At 47.7% G+C, this 23,199-nt stretch overlaps 1 protein-coding gene across 1 annotated transcript in view; it reads right to left on the bottom strand.

Moving 5' to 3' along the window:
- Positions 1 to 23,199, bottom strand: part of LOC138579901 (piezo-type mechanosensitive ion channel component 2-like) — a 2,232,767-nt gene that overhangs the window by 834,308 nt on the left and 1,375,260 nt on the right. The window contains exons 31-32 of the mRNA XM_069650129.1: positions 17,888 to 17,956; positions 17,325 to 17,437 (exon numbers count right to left, since the gene is read on the bottom strand). Of these exons, the coding sequence (XP_069506230.1) occupies positions 17,325 to 17,437; positions 17,888 to 17,956 (182 nt within the window). The remainder of the gene's footprint in view (positions 1 to 17,324; positions 17,438 to 17,887; positions 17,957 to 23,199) is intronic.

Below are 23,199 nucleotides of genomic sequence, written 5' to 3'. Positions count from 1 at the left end.
CATGGCGCAAAGTACAAAATTGCAGGAACCTTGACAGACTCACTCTTACACCCCCACTGATAGCTTAGTTAGGCTGCCAATAGATTGGCAGCCTCCTGCTGGGTTCCTAAAATTGGCAACACCGAGAAAGGACCAAATGCGGGATAGCCTGAGATCCAGGGATGGAGCTGGGCAACAGTTTGGTACGGGACGGGTGGGGGGAGGTGGGAAGTTGGGAGGTGTGCAGTGTACTTAGTTGGGAAGGCTGGTGGGTGGGGGGTAGTTGGGGTTCTATGCTGAAATTAGATAGGGAACGAGCACACAACCACGCCAAACTGTGGAGGCAAGGACAATGAGGGAGGGAGAAGGGACAGGATATGGATGACAATGGGAGACCTTAGAATAGTAACCTGTCAGAGGCCTCAACAGCTACCTGAAAAGAAACAAGGTGATGATGTACCTGAGAAGGCAAAAAGTGGATATAGCTCTATTGCAAGAAACCCACCTCACCAAAGAGAAACAAGAGGTGGTAAAGAAAAAGTGGAGAGGCACCACCATAGGAGCAACATACTCGGCATACGCTAGAGGGGTAATAATTTGGGTGGCGCCACACGTGCCCTTCCAGTTGCTACAGGCCACGGAGGAACCGGACGGGAGGATGGTAGTGATCCATGGGCGGTTAGAGAACAGAGAGCTCGGTATTATAAATACCTATGCCCCTAACCAAGACACAGCGGCCTACTTTAAGACACTACATAGCAAAATCGGCCCCCACAAGGGAAGTGCGCTTCTATGGTGTGGGGACTTCATTTGAACGCTGAACCTCAAAATGGACAGGTCAGATACCAAACTGGACAAGCCCACTCCTGCAGCGAAAATGCTACAGGCTCTGTTGAGAGACTTCGGGCTGGAAGATATATGGCGGCAGCAACACCCGAATGATCGGCATTACTCACATTATGCCGCCCCACACAGCCTGTACACGAGACTGGATTTCATGTTCGCCACTCCGGAACATGCTGGGGAAATGACGGGCTCAGAATTTAAGGCAAGAATAATATCAGATCACTCCCCTCTGGTCCTGGAGTGGCGACATCAGCCTCCTAGAGTCAGGATCCCCACATGGAAGCTTAGAGCAGAGACACTGAAGGATACCGCATTCCGAGAGGACTTAAGGGAGGAGATAATCAGTACTTTGAGAATAACACAGGAAGTGTGGAGTCAGAGGGAACCCTGTGGGAGGCCTTCAAAGTGGTAGTGAGGGGGGTGCCATATCTAAATCTTGAGGGCTTCAAGGGGGTACAGAGCATGAGCTACAGGAGACAGAAAAGAAACTAGAAGCTATTATGAAAAGAGGGGGCACCTCACTGGCAGATGGAGAACAGGTGAGCCAATTACAACAGGCTTGTAGTGGGCTCTGGGAGAGGCTATGCAATCTGAATTACAAAAAATACATTGAAAGACAACATGCAGGGGGAGACAAACCGGGGAGGCTGCTAGCATGGCTATACAAGAACGAGACGCTAAGGCCAGCGATTAGGGAGATAAATGGAGAAGAGGGCCAAGTCTGGAACACCTAGGAGAGTGTGAACGAGGGATTCCTTAGATTCTATAAGCGCCTCTATGAAGATGCAGGGGAGTCTTCAGAGCAGGAAACTCAGGAGATGCTAGAAGAAATAGGATTACCTAAATTGAATGAGGAAGACAGAGAAAACCTGGATGCTCCGATCACATTAGGGGAATTAGGGGAACTAGAGACAGTGGTGATACACCTACCCACGAGCAAAGCCCCTGGGACAGACGGGCACCCAGTGAATTCTATAAAACGTATAGACAAGAAGTGCTCCCCCCGTTTCTGGCAATGCTAAACGAGGCCTTCGAGAAAGGGAGACTGCCTGAATCCCTGAGGGAGGCAATGATAATACTGCTTCTCAAACCTGACAAGCCAAGCACAGACTGTGGGTCGTACAGACCCCTATCCATGCTAAACCACAATAGTAAAATTCTTACTGCCGTACTGGCGAATAGACTGAAGAGGGTAATAAACAAACGTATACACCCCGACCAAACCGGATATGTCCCAGGCAGAAGTATATCTGATAACCACAGGAGGCTCACCCACATTATAGAACAGGCGAAGGGCGACTGAAGCGAAATAGCAATAGTCTCGCTGGATGCGGTAAAGGCATTTGACTCTGTAAGGTGGCCATGGCTGATGGTCGTCATGAAACAATATGGGATGGGTCCAGGGTACCTGCTGTGGGTGAAAATGGTGTACAGCTCCCCGACAGCTAGGGTACAAATGGGAGCGATCATTTCAGACAAATGGCAACTAAGCAGAGGCACGAGACAGGGATGTCCATGGTCTCCGATGTTGTACATCCTTGCGTTAGAACCATTAGCGATCTGACTAAGACAGCAGTACGAAGAAATAGGGGTCTACACTAAGGGGGGACCGCACTTCATATCATTGTATGCGGATGAAGTGCTGCTGTACCTGCGTTACCCAGAGGAAAACTTACAATACACCTTGGAGGTGATGGAGCGCTACGCGACCATGTCGGGCATAGCAGTGAAACCCCAAAAATCGTGCATGTTCCCCTTGGGGAGGTACAGGGGAATCCCATGGGAGAACCTGCCTATTTTGCAGATAGCCTGGGAGACCACGACATTCAGATACCTGGGGATAAACATATACCACACGATTGAAGATGAGCACAAATATAATACGGAGAGAGCAGTGGAAGGAATCAAGAATAGCATGGGGTCCTGGACAAAGCTCCCCCTGGCCATGGTGGGAAGGGCGGCTTTGCTGAAGATGGTGGTCCTACCCAGGCTACAACACTTCTTCGTAAACATCCCACACATGCTGCCCAGACGGTTCTTTAGCAAGCTCGAGAGTTTATGCAGAGGTTTTTTGTGGCACAATTCTAGAAACAGAGTGGCCCTGTGGAAGTTACAGAACACATATGACAGAGAGGGCATACACCTGCCGAACTTTGAGATATACCACCTGGCAGGGCAGCTACAATATGTCTCTAGGTGGCTGTCGGAAGATGAGACAACAGAATCTAGATTGATGAAGGGTGAATGTGACCTCTGTTTCCTAAAAGAAATGATATGGTTACCCAAACCAGAGATGCTGGGGCAATCGAGACTGCTGGAACTGGGGTGGAAGACATGGCACAAAGCGTGGTGAGTCATGGGAAACCCGACCCCAAGCTCCCCGCAGGCACCACTCGGGGTGGATGAGCAAATGCGGAAAGTGATCCGCAAACACTGGGAGCCGGTAGGTCTAGAGACCCTGGGAGATATATGGCAGGAAAGGAAGGCATTGGACTTCCAAACGATAGTGGACGAGACAGGGGTACATGTGGGGCAATATATCACAAATACTAGAATAATCAAACGGGTGAAAGAAATGTGGTCCGAAATAACGTTAGCAGAACAACCTGATACTGCCATAGAAACAATGTATGATATCTCAGGGAGGGCATGAAACATCCCGGATTTATGAACTGGTTATGTCAAGAGTGGGTAAGGAGCTGCTCCAACTGAGACGTGATTGGGAGGAGGAGGCGGTTGAACCTATGCTAGACGGGCAGTGGGAAAGAGCTCAGAGATACCACAAAAAGGTGTCTAGGAATGCTAGGCTGCAGCAGATACAGCTGTACGTCACTCCTAGGGCATACATGACCCCCCAAAAAGGTTGCCAGATTTGGAAGTAAAGAAGAACAAAAATGTCCCTAGTGCAGGGAGGTGGATGCCGGGATGATCCATATGTTCTAGACGTGCCCGGAGGTGGGAAAATTCTGGGAGGAAGTTAAGCTTCGACTATTAGAAAAGGGGGTCATGCTAGAAGTGGAATCTATATGGTCATGCATGATACAGGGTTTTACCAGACCACGCAACTTAAAACATGTATCCAAACTCAAGTACCGGGCCTATATCCTGGCCAAAAGGTGGAAAGCCATGAGCTGGAAAGCAGCCCACAGACCCAGATTACAAGTATGGTGGAACGACCTCCTGAAATAGGCAGAAGCCGAGACAGTAGTTTGGTACGATACAGCCAGCAGAGGGGAGGATGGCGAAGTGGGACCTCTGATAGCATGGAGACAACTGGTAGCCACATTGTCGAGATCCTCCCATGACAATTCTAGTGAACATGACACGTCCAAGAACGATGAAGGGGATTAGTCCCAGAAGGAGGGCAAGCTGATGAACCGAGGTGGAGGCTCGAGTTGGAATGGGGGGAGGGAGGAAGACAGTAATAAATACATGCAAATGTATGCTGAAGAAGCTTGAAACCGACTATGTCGGGTGTGATGGTTATGTTTTGTTTGTTACAAATCAATAAAATTATTTTTTTAAAAATACATTACAAATAACGTTTTCAACATTTTGATATGATGTAATTCTAATGTCCTTAGTATACGCAGCCAGAAGAATTTAGATGGACTATGATTATAAGCGGGGCTTGCTTTCAACAATTAATACATAGCACCCCTTTCAATATTTTTCTCTCCAAATGTCTGAAAATGATGCCTGCCTGAGTAGGGCACTGAGATTGCAGTCGCCGTCAGACCAAATGAGAGACTTAACTTTAAAAGTACTATTAGAATGTAAATCAGATGGAAAAGCTCCTTTTTGTGTGTTTCTTCAGCTGACTCCACACATTTCTATGGTTGGCTTGCTCTTATGTAGCAGCCGTGAGTATAGAATCTGGTAACATGCTCACAATGGGAACAAGACAATGCCATGCAACAGCAGTTCATTGCTCAGTCCTGTGCTAAAGTATTGTAAATTATATTGTACAAGTTAAATTCAATATTTGACAACACCCTTCATTCTTACAATACATGTAGCCCTACCAACACAAAAAGCGGCCCCAGGTCACAGAGGCATTCCGGGACATCTGCTGCTATCCCGGCTAGTCAGTCCAGGCCTTCATCAGCTTTATGCAGCAAGAAGAAAACACTGCAGCTATACTAACAATTGGTCAAAGGGAATGGAAGCGACTGACAGGTTTTGCGTCATTGAGGAACAAAGTCAGAAGAAAAGGTTGGACATCCCTCAGAAACCTGTGTATACAAATTATATACCAATAAAATGTTCTGAAAAATCCTTATGGAGTGCAGTCTTAAGTACATCCTACCTAGGCCTCATGATATCACCTACACACAATACACAGAATCTGAGTAAGGACAATATGTACATACATATAAGAATATAATCGAGCAAAGACAATATAATTGGGCACAGACAACATGCTTGGAAAATGCAAACAGCAACACAGCACTTAAAATGCATGCACACAATACTTTTAGAATATGGGTAAGCCCACTGCATAAATGCAAAGCACACAGAATGTGTAAGCACACAGGATACACTTAGGGGGTTACTTGGCTTTGGGTGGGGTGGTAAAGGCGTAAAAGCAAGACAGAATGCGCTCATGCCTTGGTATCGCTCCAGGTAAGCACTTTGAAGGTGGAGAAAGGGTACAAAGCAGAATAAACGTTTCCACTGTGATTGCCTTCTCTGAAGCCCATTTTCATAATGATGACGGCGGGGAGCCGTTACACTAGCACCGCAACATAAATAACTCAACAGTGCCAGATTCTTGTCATTTGCATAGCAGAGTGCAAAAGTGCAGGGCAAAATGCATGTGTTTGCCAGCTTTTGCCCTGCACTTTTGCACTCTGCTGTGTAAAGTGAGTAAATGCCATCTGACATACTCGCATGTCAGGCAGCATTTAATTTTCACTGTGAACACTGCTTACCATGTCTGCATGGTAAGCAGTGTCCATAATGAAAATTAAACGCTGTCAGGCACCATGTAACATGGATCGCTATGGGGTCCCCCTGCTTTTTGCTGGCACATAAGCAGGTTTTTTGCAGGCACATAAGCAGGCAGACTCCATATGGATCTCCAACATTTTCGGGGGCAAGAAAATCCATGCCAATGCAAATGCTGGAGCATTTGTAGGGCGGAGAGGAAGGAAGGCAGAGGAAATGCAGTTGCATTCCACCCCATATCTCTGCCATACAAATAATTGAAAATGTTGAGTGGTGTTAATGGAAGGCGTTAAAACCCTACTCAAGGATTTTATGCCTTCCATTCACGTTACGCCACAAGCAAAATTAGCTCCTCTATTTTTAAAGCAGAGTTTGTTTTGTGTCTGCCTGAGGTTTATTTGTAAGGCGCTTATACAACAAGTAAATTGTGTTTCAAAGCACCCAAAGAGCAGCAGGGAGGGAACATGGGAATTAAATCAGAATAACAATGAAAGATAGAGGCGGACCTACTAGGACATGTGAGCATTCAGAAGGTGCAAGTGCAGAGAGAAGGGAGGAGGGAGTGAGGGGAAGTGCTCAGTGAAGCAGGAGGGAAGCGCTAGCGAGTGAGCAGCTGATGAGTGGTCAGCTGCCAATAAATAAGAAAGTGCAGGCCTATGGTGGCATGGGCCAGTGGGTGCCAGGGCAAGTGCTGGGAGTGGGCGGAGGCTGAAGGTGATTGGGCGTGGGAGGCCAGGGCCTAAGAGGACACAGAAGAGCCCTGGTCACCAAACACAGCAACTGAGGAGGTTTAGCAGAGGAGGGAGGAAGGGAAGGAGGTGGAGAAAAGGAGAGCCTTGAAGGGCTTCTGGAATTTAAGGGGATCCGGCTTAAGACGAAGAGGAAGGGCGAGGCTGTTCCAAAGGAGGGAGCCTGCTAAGGAAAGAGATCGGCCACCAGCTCACTGTTAAGTGTAGCGCTTGATACACACAGTGTTGGTGCCGGAGGAAAATAAAGGTTTGGAGGCAGAGTATTTAGTAAGAGCAAGTTGTAGATAGCGTGGTCCCCGGCCCCAGACAGCCTTATGGATGATGCTAAGGAATTTGAATTTGATCAGTGCAGCAACAGGGAGCCAGTGGGTAGATTCTAGGGCTAGAGTGATGCAATCCCTGGGCTTGAGGCCAAGAATAGGTCTTGCAGCCCTATTCTGGATTAGCTGGAGGGGTTGTAGAGAAGAAGAGGGTAGATTAAAGAAGATCCTATTGCAGTAGTCTAGCCAAGAGAGAACGAGAGCTCTAGATACATTGAGCTTCTCGGGGAAATTGAGGAAAGGAAGAATTCCTTTGAGTAGGTAGAGTTGATAGTGGGCCTTCTTGGCAAGGTCCAGAATGTGAGGGAGGAAGGAAAGAGAGGAGTCGAAGATGGCTCTAAGATTTCTGGCTTCAGATGAAGGGGGGGTGTCCATAGAAGCTGGCCAGAGTGAAGGGGGGAAAGAGGAAGCAGAAGTCGCTATAGGAAGGATCTCTGTCTTGCTAGTGTTGAGGCAGAGATCATTGAAAGTACACCAGGACTGGATGGCAGATAGGCAGTCCGAAATGATGGGGGAAGTAAGGAGAGGGTCAGAGGGAAGTTTGAAGAAGAGTTGCGTGTCATCAGCAGAGCATGGGAAGTTAGGAGAGAAGGAAAACATGAGGTGTGCAAGCGGAGCAAGATAGGAGTTAAAGAGCCAGGGATATAGGTTGGAGCCCAGGGGAACACCACAGGTGGAGATAGAAGTGGTTAAAGAGAAAGAGCCCAGAATGACCTGGGACAGACCGTCTTTGAGGAAGGAGGTCGGCCAGTCCAGTGTCTGCTCCCAGTTACCAAAGGTATTGTGGAGCCATTTTATGAGGATGCAATGGTTGACCGTATGAAATGCAGAGGAGAGGTCAAGTAGAATGAGAACAGCTGGAGAGTTGGAACCAATAGTATTCCATTGTAAACGCTGTCTGCAAAACATAATTTGTGGGTTACATTTACAATTTTGACAAACCGGAGTGTAAAACTGAAGAGTAACGGCGGTTTCACCTGTTTTTACTCTGCACTTTTAAAATCTGTTTCTTAATGGTTTAAAATTGCATGCAGGGGTCCCAACAGCATGCACGTGCTAACATTGGTGGGCCCTTGCTTGCTATTTACACTTCATATAAAATGATCACCTTAGAATCTTGACCCGTAACAGCAAAAGGCAATGGGCACATGCATAACACTCGGAAAAGTATGGAAGTGCAGACAACATGCTCTGAGTGTACATATGCACATCTTTCTTCTTTACAAAGTTTATTCGGATTAAGCATCCATCAAACACAAACATCAAATACACATATAAAAGATTAACAATAATCGGCCATGGCACGAAAGAATCAAGAAAAAAACAGTGCAATCATTGACAAAACTTTTCACGAAGCATAGCGCGGTCAATTCAGAGTCTGCCGTTAGAAGGAAGCGTAGAGCCGGCCTATAAAGGTGGATGTTAGTAAGCTTGACAACCTGCAAGATAGTGGACCATCTAATGTCCCCAATTGCTGGACAAAATAATAGGAAATGATTTCGGTCTTCCCTCGCTGCCCCACATGCTGGGCAGCTTGGATCGTTAGGGAAGCCAGACCACTTTTCTGTATTGCCCCTTAGCTGTAGGCAATCAAACCTGGCCCGTGTTGTAAGCCATTTGTGCTTTTTTTTTCGGACCCAACAAGAGGTAAGGCTGGATTTTGGACACTCTATTTATCAACGCTTGTTGGCTTACAGAGAGGGTTGCCCATTCGTTGTTATCACACTTTTCCCATAGCCCCTGATGCACTGCCTTTTTGCAAACTCTCAGTTGCATGGGTGACAACACTGCCTCTTGGAGGAACCGAGCCTGGATGTTACTTGAGCACAGGGACTGCTGCACGTATACCAACCATGGAATTTTGCACCCATTTGCTTTACCCATAGTACTCCTGATGATAAAGTGGCATAGGGTGGCATGCTTATTGCCCATAAGCACAACCAAAAGGTACTTGGAGCGGCAGCCATTGGTCCTCCCAAAACTCGACCCCAGTTCCTTGTGAACTGATGCACAGGGGGCTTAGCATGGAAGGCCCAGAAGCTGTTTAAAGAGCTTGTTTTCTTTCCTCTGAAGTTCTGCAGCATTAGTATGGCCCCACAAGGGAGCTCCATATAGTGTAGCTGCCTTGGTCTGAGCCGCATAGACCATCAAGACTGGTTTCAGGGGCTGACCCTTAAACCTTTTTAGAAAACGGGAGATTCCTGCTGTGTGCTGGCTTGTTTTTTTTGGACTGTTTTTTGAGGTGAGCACTTCTTGTAACAGCCTCCGAAAATCTGACCCCTAAGTAGTCAAATCCATTGACTCTTGGGATGTTTTCCCCATTGCAAACCCTGGGGCGCATCTTCGCAGTTCTCTTCCTCACTACACACATCACTGCTGACTTGGTGGAGTTGATTTTTAGCCCTAGCCCATTCATGAAAGTTGCATAGGTGTCAATCAGCGTCTGGAGGGTCCTAGGTGTTCTGGCCATGAGAACCTTATCATCGGCAAAGCCCAGAACCGGAAAGGCCCTACCTCCCAGGCTCAGATAGTCCACGCTGGTAACTGCCAGGGCCTTCAGCAGCCCGTTTATATATAACGTAAACAGTATTGGTGCGAGCACACACCCCTCCCAGACCCCAAACCCGACATTAAAGCACTCTGTGCACTGCCCTCACAGGCCTATACGAATACCGGCCTTATTTTCTGTGTGTTTCTCTCGCAGCATATCAATATTTCATCAAGGCACCCCAGCGACCCCAGCACAGCCCACAACTTTGGTCTGTCAACTTTATCGAAGCTGTACTTAGGTCCATGAAAGCAAGATAGACCGCCTCTCCTCTACAAAACACAAAGTTAGAAATAAGAAGGTACAGATTTAGCCTCTGTTCCATGGTTCCCAGCCCCGGATGGAATCCAAACTGAATATCAGACAGGACCGACCCCTCCGTGAGCCAGAACTTTATGTGGCACAACAAGGCCCTTGCAAATATTTTAAAAGAAGTGTCAAGTAGGAATATGCAACGGTAAAATGTGAGGCTAGTAGCCTCTCCTTTTTTGAAAATTGGAAAAATTATGGCAGATTTCCAGGATGGTGGGTATTGGCCAGACATTAGGCAAGCATTAAAAGCAAGAGTCAGCACCGGGGCCCATAAATCAATTTGATCCAGGAATAGGTTGGCGAGTACTGCATCGGGACCGGGGGCTCAATTACAGACTTGTGCCCTCATTGCTAATGAAACTTCTTAGAGTGTAAAACAAAGGGTCGAACTGCTATTTCCTCCCTCCTATCGTGAGCCTCTAGCTCCAAACACGGATACAAAATGCGACACCCAGGTCTCTGCTGCTACTTGGGTGCCGCAATGGCCCTCCTTTTGGTTAAAAACCGGCCGCCTCTTTACGAATTCCCAAAATCTTTTGGAATCATTGGTCCTAGTGGCCAGAAGAAAGCCTTCCCACGCCTCTTCTTCAAGCTCCATTTTTCTTTTCTCTATGGCCAAGCGATAGTGGGCTCTTGCTTGGATGATTCTATCTCTTGAAATGGCAGGAGATTTTAAGGCATTCAAAAGGGTTTGTTTGGCGCTCTTACAGGCTTGATCAAACCATCGCCTCCTGTTGGCATTCCCTCTTGAATTATACTCTTCCACAAGGCCCCTAGTGAGGGCCCCAAGGATGCCCTTGAAGTGCTCCACCAAGTGCACTGGTTTGACCGTATTCTCAAGGGTGCCATTAATTTCCGGGATTTGTCCCTGTCATAATACTCAAATGCAGGCCTGAGTCCTGAATTTTCCCCCAAATTATTCTTCTTTTGGAAACAACTTCAGTTTCTACCTGACACATTCCTCCTTTGGGCAATCCACCTCCCCAACCCTCCCACCCCCACCAAACAACCCTCTTAGTTTCAAAACCAATGGGTTATGGTCGCTATTACAATCTATTACAATCAGCCACCACTTTAAAGCTTACTATGTTGCTCCATAGATATAGGGATATACAGAAGTAATCACTTGTGGAGGAGCCCAAATGGTTATGAAATGTTAATTTCCCCAGGATATCAAGCTCGATACGTCCATTAATCGATCTCAGTCCTCCTTCAATCAGCCATGCACTTAACTGTAGGCCCTTCACACTTGCCCAGCTATCCTCCATTTGTGATACCTGAACATTCAGGAGTGAATTAAGATTGAAATCACCCCACCCCCCCAAACAAGCCTGGTGTGATGACCCCCCACCTTCCTCCCTTGGTACTCATCCACAAACCCCTCAAACGGTTCCCCTCCACCTTATGGGGACTGTTATAGATGTTTATGATGGTAACCTTATCTTCACCCGGGGGAGGGATTAACGTCAACAACTGGAGTAAATCCATCTCCGTCTCCAGCACCTTAACTCCGCAGTTCAATGATGCCTTGAAAAAAAATGACCATTTCCCCATAACACCTACCCCTTCCATTTTTCTTGGCGGGTATGCCATAAGAAACATAACTATCCAACAGGGGGATGTCCAAGGCCCATGTTTCCTGTAAGAGGATTATTTCATGGTTCCTCAGAAACTCTGTAGTATCCGCCCTTTCCAGATTTCCCTGCTATGTTCCAGGATACCATTCCCACCACTGGGGCACCCTCCTCTTGCCCAAGCCCCCCTTCCCTAGTCTCTAGGCCATTCCACTCCCGACCCCCTACTTCACCATCTTCTACCTGCAGCATGGTGACCTGCTGTCAATCCAACTCATCCATGGACGAGAGAGGATCAAATCTGTTATGGGACGATAAACCCAATCTGACCTTGCCCCTTCTTTGCACTGGTATCCTACTTATGCCATTTTGAACCCAAGGATGCTCGCTTGAGGATGTGAGTCGGGGCTCCCCATGCCCTAGCTTCAACCCCCTCTCCACTCTTGCCAAACCTCTCCCTTTGGCCTTGTGCTAATGTCAAATCCTTCCATGAGGGTGGATAAAAAAAGGCCAGCCCAACCATCCTACTGTTCAGTCTGGAACTGTTTGCCCTTATTTACTTATTTATTGATTTGTTTATTTATAACGCGCCGCAGCCCGAGGGCATCAGGGCGTACATATACACAAAAGACAACCAACCAAAAAAGATTCACAGGACATCGGTGCAGGAGGACAGACTCAAGGATTATTCAAAGAGGAAAGTCTTCAGTTTTTAAAACATTTTTAGGACGTTTGTGTCTGAGCACAGAGTTATAGGGAGACTGTTCCAGATTGTGCTGGAGCAGTTTGGAAAGGATCTGCCACGCCCTTTCGATCTTTTGAAAGTGGGACAGCTGACAAGTTTGGTATTTGACGATCGGAGAGATACTGGCGGCTCATACCAAGCGTTAGTGGTTTTCAAGTAGCTTGGGGATTTTCCATAAAGGCACTTGTGTAGTAAGGTGGCCGCTTTGAATGTAAACCTAGCCGCGACAGGGAGCCTGTGCAGGCCCTGCAAGTAGGTTGAGATGTGGCTCCTTCTCAGGACCTTTTTAACAATCCGATGGTGTCATTCTGGATAACTTGCAGTTTTTGGATGCTTCTTTTATCAGCACCCATCAATAGTGCACTCCAGTAATCTATTCTAAATAGAATAGTTGCACGGGCGACTGTGGCAGAGTTATCCTAGGTGAGGTAAGGGTGAATGTTCCGCAGCAATTCTAGGTGGTATGCACAGTTTTTACTGACCAGGCTCACATGGGATTCTGCACTCAAAGCACAGTTGTTTTTTTTCTTTAACTTGGATGATGCATTCCTGGATTAAAAAGGCCTGATAACAGGTATTGTTTGGCTCTTGATTGAGGGCTCCGTTTCACCATTAATGAGGCAAATCCAGTTATCCACCATCTAGAAATCCACAAGGTTATAGATATTAAGGAGATTCTGGCTGTCGGCAGCACAGTCCCCCGAGATTTCCAGGACCAGTTGAGTGCCATCAGCATAGTTTGTCCAGAAAACTCTGGATTCTTCCAGAAGACTACACAGGGATATGATATACCAGTTGAACAATATCAAAGAAATACAAGCCCCTTGCGGCACTCTGCAGGTGGGCAGGGTGGGGTCTGAAGAGGCGTCCCCCCAGCAGACTCTTGCTTGTCTTCCTGACAGAAAGGAGTCGACCCACTTGCATGTCATTTCGGAGCAATGACAGGTGCTTCTTAGTGTATTTAGGAGTCGCTTATGGTCCAGTAAGTCAAACCCTGGTCCATAACAGCATGTGGGACTGAAGATCTACAATGGTCGTCTATGTGCTGTGAGCGGGGCGGAAGCCAGATTGTCTTGGATGTAGTATATTGATAGATTCAATAATAGTCTGAATCTGACGAGTGACCTCTTCATCCAACACCTTCAAAAAGAAGTTGCAGTTGGTGATGAGCCTCAGATTTACTGCATCGTTGAGGTCTAATCCTGGCTTTTTCAGGAGGGGCGCGATGGAAAATGTTTTGATGCAGTCAGGAACTGTATTGGTGCAGAAGGAGGCATTAAAACATCTTTTTTGAGCCGTAATGGTATGATATGATATGGCATTATAACGCACCTATACACAAGTGTTTCAAGGCCCGACGAGGCAAGGGAGGGGGACAGAGGGAGGACAGAGACAGCATTCTTACTAGGCCAAGTGACATTGAGATTGATCAAGTGCAGGAGAGAGGGGAGGGGAAAGGTGCAAGGGAAGGAGGAGGAGGGCAGTGCAGTACATGGGAACAAACAATAACAAGAGGTGCGGCCAGCAGGTGGCAAGTGCAAGGGTAGGTGCAGACAGCGGGTGTCCAATAAGTGCAGGTAAGGGGACTGTAGGGTTACAGAAACAGACCCAAGTCAGAGAGTAGCCAGGTGACCAGTGCAGTATCAGACAGGTGATCAGCAGAGGAGAGGAAGAGAGAAGGCAGAAGCCAAGAGGAAGGTCTTGAGGTGCTTCTGGAGCCAGATATGGTTCTCCTCAAGTTTCAGAGAGGAGGAAGGTTGTTCCAGAGGGAGGCCCCAGCCGAAGAATGAGATCTACCTCCCAGCTTGTTGCATGAAGAAGCGGCTGACCCTGAGGGAGTTGGAGGTGGAGGAGTGGGGAGTTCGAGTAGGAAGGTATTTCCGAAGAGAGAGTTGGAGTATAGAGGACCCAGGCTCCAGAAGATCCTGAATCTGTCTTATCTCTTGCTTTGACTACTTTTTATTGGAAGGCCAGTTGGATTTTGAAGCAGTCTGTGTTGGATGGTGTAAATGGTGTCAGTTGGACTTTTCTGAACTTTCAAGGGTTTTAGTATTTATATATTATATATTTTTGGCCTCAGAGATTTGTTCATTGTAGAAATTCTTTTTTTGAATCAAGGATTGGGTCCTTATAGGTTTTCTCAAGGGGTTTTCAAGCATTTATATTAACGGACGACGGGCATTTCAGCCAGCATCTCTCTGCTCTTCTTTTTTGGTTTTCAGCGATTTGAAGTCAGATGAGAACCATGTTTGATGGTTAGGGTTGTTTACGAACAGCCCATATTTTAAGAGGGGCGAGTTTGTCTAGGAGGAGATTAAAGTTGGCATTAAGGGTTTCAATAAGTGAGTCAGGGGCATCTAGTGCCGAGGTAGAAGACATAATATTTGTGATGCATTCTTGGAGGTTAATAGGTAAAACCCTCTTCAAGTTGCGATTGGTGATTAGTTTGGGAGGATTAGGTAGCTTTGGTAATGGTGTCTGAAGGTGGATATCAAAATTAATCGTAAAATGATCGGACTGGATGCAAGATGTAGTGTTAATTATCTGGAGTTTAACATTTTTTATAACAATCCATTCAAGGGTATTTCCTTTGATGTTTGTAGGGTCTGTATTCAAAACATAATGATCAATGTTATTTAAAGTGAATTCAAGCAAGGTAGCCTCTTTGTCCGAAGGGTCTTCTGTTGGTTCCTTTCAGATTTGCCAGGAGCTGCGTGATTTCATCATTAAAGGTCTCCATGGCAACTGGGAGGCAATAGATCAGAATGAGGTTCACATAACTGCAGGGTGTGGGAATTAATTTGAGGTGGAGAACCTCACAGCCACTACAGAGGATGCGAGATTTGTATAAGGATATATAGGTTTTAGCTATAATCGCCACTCCCCCTTTGTGCTCTCTCTGTTTTGACAATAAATGGTATAGCCATCTGGGACGGCATGATTTATCATGGGCCCACTAGTGTTGGATATCCAGGTTTCGGTCAAAAACATTAGGTTTATGTCACAGTCAATGATAAAATCATGGATGTCAGAGGCATGGTTATTTAATGATCATGTATTGAGTAGTGCTGATTTAAGGATTGTCCAGGTAACTGATAGTGGTATCCTTACCACTTAACCCTCTAGTCAGGTTAGAGGTGACCATATGCCTGGCTTTTTGTGGGTTTGAGAAAGAAACAATGATACAATCCCCTTCCACCGAGTTTCGCATTGGACCCACCCACCCTACCCTTCTGGCCATTACAACCAGATTAGGATCAATGCTCAGGTCCACCAGATTGGTATTAATCCAATGGGTTGCTTTGTTCATCAGGGATCCAATGGATTCAACCGCTCTCTTAGGCAGGTCCGATATTCCCATTATTACCCCCACCAGCAGAGCAGCCACCGGGGGAAGGTTTAGCACACTGCTCTCCTTTTTGGCCTCATTCATCACAGATGTCTTTCCTCACCAACATGCTTCTGAGGTGGGTCTAAACCCGCCCCCCTCCTGCGTCCCTGACCTGCCCTCCATACCAATCAAGCGAACTTGTGATTGGTTGGCTGCAGCACCCACAATTTCCTGTTCCCCCCTACTCCACACCTCCCCCTTCTAGGGGCCAATGTCGGAACATGCTCTGGTACTTCCTTGCACGGCCCCCTTTCCCTTTCCGGGCTTAGTTCCTCCATGTTCTGCTTTAAGCCTCTAACCGAGTCATCTAAAATGGTTAGGGTGTTCATAACCTCTCTCTTAAAAGATTGGAGGAAGTCATGGATAGCCTCTAGTTTATCCTCCCATTTTTTGTCGTGGGATTTGTCCTGCTCCGACTCTTTATATGTAACCTGCTGGGAAGTCTAAAGCTGATGTAACGGCTTGAGCTTCCCATCTAGGAGTGACTCCAGCCATGCTTTCTCTTCATCCACCGTTGAGGATACAGACTAGGCATTAATTTCCATGTGATTACCAGCCCGCCTCACCTACCTCTCCCAGCAGCGGCCTTTCCACCCACCTTCACTCTCCCCATCTTTCAACACTACGCCCCCCCTCCACCCACACCCTCCCCACCAACAGCCACCTCAGCTGCATGTACCAAATCAGTTTGGTCCGTGAGGGGGCCAGACATGGGGGTTCCCGGTAGTTGGACTATCGGTTCGATGGCACAAGCCTCTATCTCCGGGCAGTGGTCATTCCTACTCGCCATCAGACCCAATGTTAAACCCCCGCCTTCACCCCTCTCATTTAGATCCCCTATACAGGAGGCCGCTTCCCATATAGCTTTTTCTGTGACCTGAATCCTATCTTCAAGATTCTCTGCCATATTCTTTAGATAAATATCAAGCGAGAGTTGAGAGGTTGGCGGTCTGGTCCTTGCAACCCTTACCGCAGGTTTCAGGGATCTAGATTGTGGTTTCTTTTTGCACCAATGGCCATTTTCCCTGGGCCACCATCATCCCTGGAATTTCCTTTTACCATATTTACTATGGACCAGAATACAATATCAAAACATGAGCCAGGGGTGCCAAGTTTATATTGGCTTTTAACAGCTTTTAACGGCTCAGGCTTCTATTCAAACACACTCAGCCCCAGGCTGATCAGAATGCTAAACACCCACTATGTACCCCAAGTTAAAAAAAGAGGTTAAAAGAGTATAAGGGTATAAAATAAATGAATAAGTAGATAATTAAAACGCTATGCTTGCAATAAGGTAATCATGGATCCTCAACACAAAGAAATCCACTAGAGAATATGTGTAAATAATTTTAACACGTATCTGAGCACATTCAATAGACCCTGAATGACTCCAGAAATGGGGAATTACCACCACTTGCAATCAAATGAACCTTGTGATTAGGTAGGTTACACCAGTAAAGATCAATTGAGCCTTGTGATGTAGTGTTGTAGTGTGAGTTAAGGTTTAATTTATAGTGTGAGGTAGTATGTTTATGTTTGAGAAATATTTAATTTCCACTATAGTAACCGTAATGTGGCATTCCTAATGTTTGTTTACTTCACCTTTTTCTTCTTTTGGAGTGACGGTAGTAACCTTAATCTTAGCATTCCCAATGCTTGTAGACTTCACATTTTTATAGGTAGTAACCTTAAATCTTTTTTTAAAAACCTTCTTGTCAAATACAATTGTTAACAGTTATATAAAACTAGGGCAATGGTTTCTGGGTTTTTGGACTCATTATCACTAATCTTTATGTGATAGTTACGAATCTTTAATGGAAAAAAGTGCAGGGGCTAGTGGTATTATTTCAAACATGTTTTTCGAAGACCACTATTTTCCCACAACCCAAGAATTGAATGCTCATCAGTACCTGGAAGGCAGTTTTCTTCTTTGGCACCTCTTCCTCCCTTTGTTCCTCATGAACATCCTCGTCCTCCTCCTCACTCTCTGTATCAAAGAGGTTATAGCTTCCACTCCGGATCACTGAACAGAAGAAGAAAAGTTGAATGGGTCAGTAAAACTAACAATAATAAAAAAGAGGACTGGAATTTTCACTTCCAAAAGTGAAAAACAGCACCCTAACCATACATGGTTTGGACAAAACAGAATGCTTATATCTGGATTTGGAGTGTATGACCCAAAGTATTTGAAAATAGAGAAACATGAAACAAAATGGAGACAGGCTTTGACAGGCTGCTAAAAGTAATTAGAAAAGAAATGCTTGTTTTGAGTGGGCCCTTGCTGAGCCACTAGATAGAATTGAGGTCTCAGGGCAGCATAGCAGCATACAGGTTTCCCACATAAGCCCATGTGTGGCATACAGCAACTTGGGGATTTTTTGATTATGACCAATTAGGAGCAGCATTCTTAAAGCATTCTTTAGGTAATGTTCTGCAGTTTATAGTAAATTGTATTAGTAATGTGTTGACTTACTAGAAGTGTGGTTTACCCACGGCTTCCACCATTTCTTCTTCCCCTCATTTTCTTTTTTATCTCCATCTCCTAGAGTAGAAAAAATGTTAGTATAACATTAATTGTGTCCTTCACACTCTGAAAGGCAAGCTCTACTGTTGTAAACTACTCCTTGGTCTTCAGCGAAGACTCTTCTTCCGTACAGCAATGTGGTCAATAGAAGCAATATGTATCTTTGTGGTCCTGCCCACCACATACAAAGGTGAAGTGCAGATGAGGACATGTGTGTAGAATGCCATTAGACCTGAATATATGACCACAGTCATGGCTCTGATTACAAGAAATACAATTTTCCTGGTCACTGAGTAGGAAATAATAGATACTAAGCAAATATAAGTGTATTTTGATAAGCATTTAGTTCTAGAAAGCACAGAAAAGACTCCAGCTAGAGCCCATAGGAGCTCATCACAAATTGTGATGGGATGAGGGGTTAAGTATTCCTTCTGGTTTCCAGAAGCTTCCCTGCTAGGATGTATTTTCTCCAGGGATCTGCACCTTCAAATAACCTATGTTCACACTTGATCATATTTGTCATATTTTGACTATAATGGGAAGTGTAGTAGCCAGCCTGACTCATGTAATTTGGATGATCTACGCTCTTGATATTTTTATGTGTATTTATGATTTGTTTGAGTGTGCACATATTACCTTAAGCAGTACATGGAAACCTAGCAATAGTTCTAAAGGACTCCCTCATGTCTTTAGGAGTGAGTGAGTGGAAAATAACATATTACAAGATGGATACAGAATTTACATAGGACATTTCCTATTAGAATGGGGAGGTGATCACAATGCATGTGGCACCTGAAATGGTCTGCTGGTGTCCTACTGATAAGGGGATTCTGAGTTGTAGAGGATGGGTTTAGAATGTCCCTTTCAATATACACAAAGAGTTTGCAGATCTTAGGTTTACCAGGAAGAGTGTTGATTGGGATGGTTGAGCTGAGTGAAAATTACCAAGGATTTTAGTGAAGCCCAACATCAGTGTGGTAATCAGGGCGTGGCTAACCGCCATGTAAGCAGGACGCTTTCCACGCAGCTCTGTATGATGTGCCCTTGATTTTGCTGCGAAATTGCGGTTTTGCCCCACTATTCCTGCTGAAACTCGCCACACCCGTGGCTAAGCGCCCAGAGCATCTGCATGCAAAGTTTGGGGCCGCTGCGACCTTCCGGTACGAAGATATTCGGTGAGTGCCGAGATACGCTGGCACCAGAAAATGGCGCCTGCCTAGCAGAGGACGCTGTACACTGGAGCGTGGCCCGTACAACAGACGGCTCTGGGGACTGGCGTGGCGTGCGGCGCCTAGGAGGTGAAATGAGCACTGGGCGGGAGGAGCGGTGATAAGAGCATCCCACGCTGCGATATCCCGTGCTCCGGTGCCCACCCCCCCGAGCCCCGGGGGAGCCCCGGCACCGAGCCGCCAGTGACGTACCGCTAGATCCCAGGGAAGACAGAGAGACGCGGGCGGCCCCATCGAGCCTGCTCGCGAAGGAGGGATCAGAGCACCTGAACTGCCGGCGTGAGTGGAGGAGCCTTGGAGGGGACCCGGCCCCGAGCGGCCCGAGACACGCTACCGGGGCCTCTGCGAGAAGGTGGAGCATGAGCGGCCCCGCCGGGTCTGCTTGCAACGGGGGATCTCAACACCCGGGCTGCAGCGCATCCTGCCTGATGTAAGCGGGAGTCGGCGCGGAGAGGCCTGCCAACCCGCCCAACGAACACGGGGTAAGGAGAAGGTGGGAGGGGTGTCCTAGCCGCCATCACCAGCATTACACAGTGGATAAGCGCCCCCCCCGCACCCCCCTGCATTAGCGCCCCAGCTTGTGGTACTACACACCCACAGGGACCACTGGGACCACGAACTGCACCCGGCCCGGTAGGACGTGGGGCCCGGCTAGCGCCAACAGCTAGCTGCGCCCCGCGGCAGCAACAGAAGACCCAGCCCAGGGGTGCCCTCACCGGGGAGAGGTGCCCATTTCAAGCAGTGGCCAGATCTCGGACCAGCTGACTGCGGACCCTCGGGCGCCGCTTCTGCCCGGGGCACAAGCGTACATGAGCCTGGGGGCGCTGAGGCGAGCCTGACGCCCCCCTCTTGCGCTGATGTCAAAAGGTTCTGCACCCATAGTCCCAAGGTGTCGCAGCCAACATACTCTATTATTCCCACCCACAGCACTGTACCGCAGATAGCCTCGCAGTGGCCCGCCTGGTCAGTTAGAAATGTCAGCAAGAGGCAACAAAAGTAAACAGCGGCAAACAACCATGGAAACATATACGGCCTGTGGCCCAGCCAGCCTTGACACCTGCACCACCAATACAGTAGCACAGAAGGAAAAGACCCAGGAACCAGCAAACTCACAGCTACTGGAAGCCATTAAGGCCCTACAGAAGACCATGGAGACCAAAATCGACGCTGTAGCAATTGACCTGAACCTGTTGAGACAAGATGTCCGCGCTATAGCTAATAGAACGGAAGCACTGGAGTCCCAGGTCCGCGAGAACACAGAGGCGAAAACCCAGATACTCAATGATGTGGACACTTTGGTGCAAAAGGTAAAAAACCTAGAGGACAGAACTGATGAAGCTGAAGGGCGGGCGCGCCGAAACAACGTTAGACTCCTCGGACTTCCTGAGGGTATTGAAGGGAGCGACCCCACGAATTACGTTGAGAACCTTCTACTACAGGAAATTGGGGCCGGTAAGCTGTCGCAGGGCTTTACCATTGAGCGTGCACACCGTTCCCTCATCAAACGGCCGCCCCCGGGGGCCCCACCCAGGCCCATAATAGCCAAGGTGCTCAATTACAGAGACAGGGAGGCGATCCTAGCATTCTCCAGATCGGGGGGCAGCATACAATGTGACTCAGCCAAAGTGGCCATATACCCGGACTACACATTCCAAGTCCAGATGGCGAGGGCCCAATTTATCTCCACCAAGGCACGACTAAAAAACGCAGGCCTACGCTACATGCTTCTCTACCCGGCCAGGCTGAAAGTGCTACACAACAGCAAAGCGCTACTGTTCGATAAACCAGCGGAAGCCAGCGAGTGGTTGGACAGGGAGCAGATCCCAGATATAGAACCCAGAGAACGGAAGCAGCATCCCAAGTGACACAAGTCGCCCAGCTATGTGCTGGGCTCGTATGGAAACCAAGATGCACCGCACCGCAGCAACATTGATCTCCATAGGAGTTGCTCGGGAGTCCGATAACTCCTCACAAGTCAACAATCGAAGAGTTCCTGCTTCAGGACCCCTGAAGAAGTTTGGGTGCATTAAACCCACCCGTAGGGCACCTGGAGACCTTAGGTCAAATGGAGCGGAAACGGGAAAGTCAGAACAAGGGAAACCTCGCTAGACGTGTTATGTTAAAGGGAAGTTCAAGTTTTTTGGGAAGGGGAACCCAGACCTGGGGACCCCAGTTGGGAATTAGCGAGTATTCAGACCCAGGACCACCTAGAGCGCCCAAAGTCGCGGGAACCCTTTACAGACTTACCCCAGGCGCAAGCCCGGAACATCAGACCACCAACTTCACATGGCTGACAAAATTAGAATCATGACATGGAATGTCAGAGGGATGAACAGCTACGTCAAACAGCGTAGAATTCACTCATTCTTGAAACGTAGCAAGGTCGGAATCGCTTTCCTGCAGGAAACACACCTGAACGCTCCAAAGTTGGCGGCGCTGGCCCGGATCTGGAGAGGAACGACGATAGGCACCGGGTTTTCTATATATGACAGGGGTGTCCTTATATGGATAGCCCCCACCGTCCCTATACATCTAATCCACACGAAAGCAGACGACGAGGGAAGAATGGCCCTGATACATGGCACCATAGAAGGGAGGGAGGTCTGTCTGATCAACTCTTATGCCCCCAACCACGATGCCACAGTTTTTTTCTGTTCCCTATACACTAGGATGGGCCCATACAGAGACTGTATCTTGATATGGTGGGGAGACCACAATTGCACCCTAGATCCCCGCAAGGACAGGTCTGATAGCAAGCACTCCCGCCCCTCCCCGCCGGGGAGATCCGACACAACAGTATGCACTAGTAGACCTCTGGCGAGAGCATCACCCTGAAGCGAGAGGATACTCCTTTTACTCACCCCCGCACGCAGTGTATACTAGAATAGACTACTTACTAGTGAGCGAAGAACACCAGGCCTCATTTGAAGACACACAATATCAGGCCAGAGTGCTGTCTGACCATTCCCCACTCACAGCCACCTGGACAGTGCTAGTGCCCCGACCTCCTGCACCCACGTGGAGGCTCAGGAGTGAGGCTCTACTGGATGGAGCCTTCAGCGAACAGATCCGCAGCTGCACGTTGGACTACAGGCAAATTAACGAGAACAGTGTCCAACACATCCGCACGGCATGGGAGGCGTACAAGGTAGTGATGAGGGGGGAGATGATAGCTGCCACAGGGGGTGCTGAGAAATCCATATCGACTCTGCTAGGTCGAGACGAAGGCGAGCTGAGAGAACTCGAAGCCGAGTCCTCACCTGACCCTGCCCACATAAAGAAGACTCAGGACCTCAAACAGGCATGCCTAGTCCATTGGGAAAAACTGGGGAGACTTAGCTATGCAAAACACATAGAGAGGAAGCACGCCATGGGTAACAAACCGGGGAATCTACTAGCGTGGCTTTATAAACGGGAAACCCCTAGGAGGCCCATTTGCCTCATACACAGACCTGACAGAACATCAACGCACATGCAGACCGAGATAAACTCGGTATTCACGAAATACTACCAGGCACTTTATGCCGAGCCCCCATCGACTGCCGACACTGATATCGAGGACGTTCTAGATATTATCAGACTGCCCACACTAGAACAGCAGCTTACCGAGGCCCTAGACAACCCCATTACCCCCGAAGAGGTGGTAGCCACTATCAGATCACTCCCCTCCGGTAAGACACCGGGTTCCGATGGACTCCCCGGGGAGTTTTATAAAACTTATGAAGACACATTAGCCCCCTTATTGGCCCAAGTTTATAAGGAAGCTTACGACGCAGGTACCCTACCGGACACCATGTGCGAAGCTGTGATTATACTGCTCTTGAAACCGGGCAAAGAGGGGGACGATTGCAGCTCGTACAGGCCCCTGTCCATGCTAAACGTAGACAACAAGATCTTGACGGCACTGTTGGCCAGGAGGTTGAGAAGAGTGATCCCGCAGCTGATCCATCAGGACCAGACAGGATATGTACCCGGGCGTTCCATCACAGAGAATATACGCAGACTACACCACGTCATTCATAGCACTGAAGG

Source organism: Ambystoma mexicanum, chromosome 3p (assembly GCF_040938575.1).
Source record: "Ambystoma mexicanum isolate Mex_15411 chromosome 3p, UKY_AmexF1_1, whole genome shotgun sequence".
Classification (NCBI taxonomy): Eukaryota; Metazoa; Chordata; class Amphibia; order Caudata; family Ambystomatidae; genus Ambystoma; species Ambystoma mexicanum.
The sequence above is the reverse complement of the archived record's forward strand: the minus strand, read 5'-3'. Positions and strand labels throughout refer to the sequence as shown.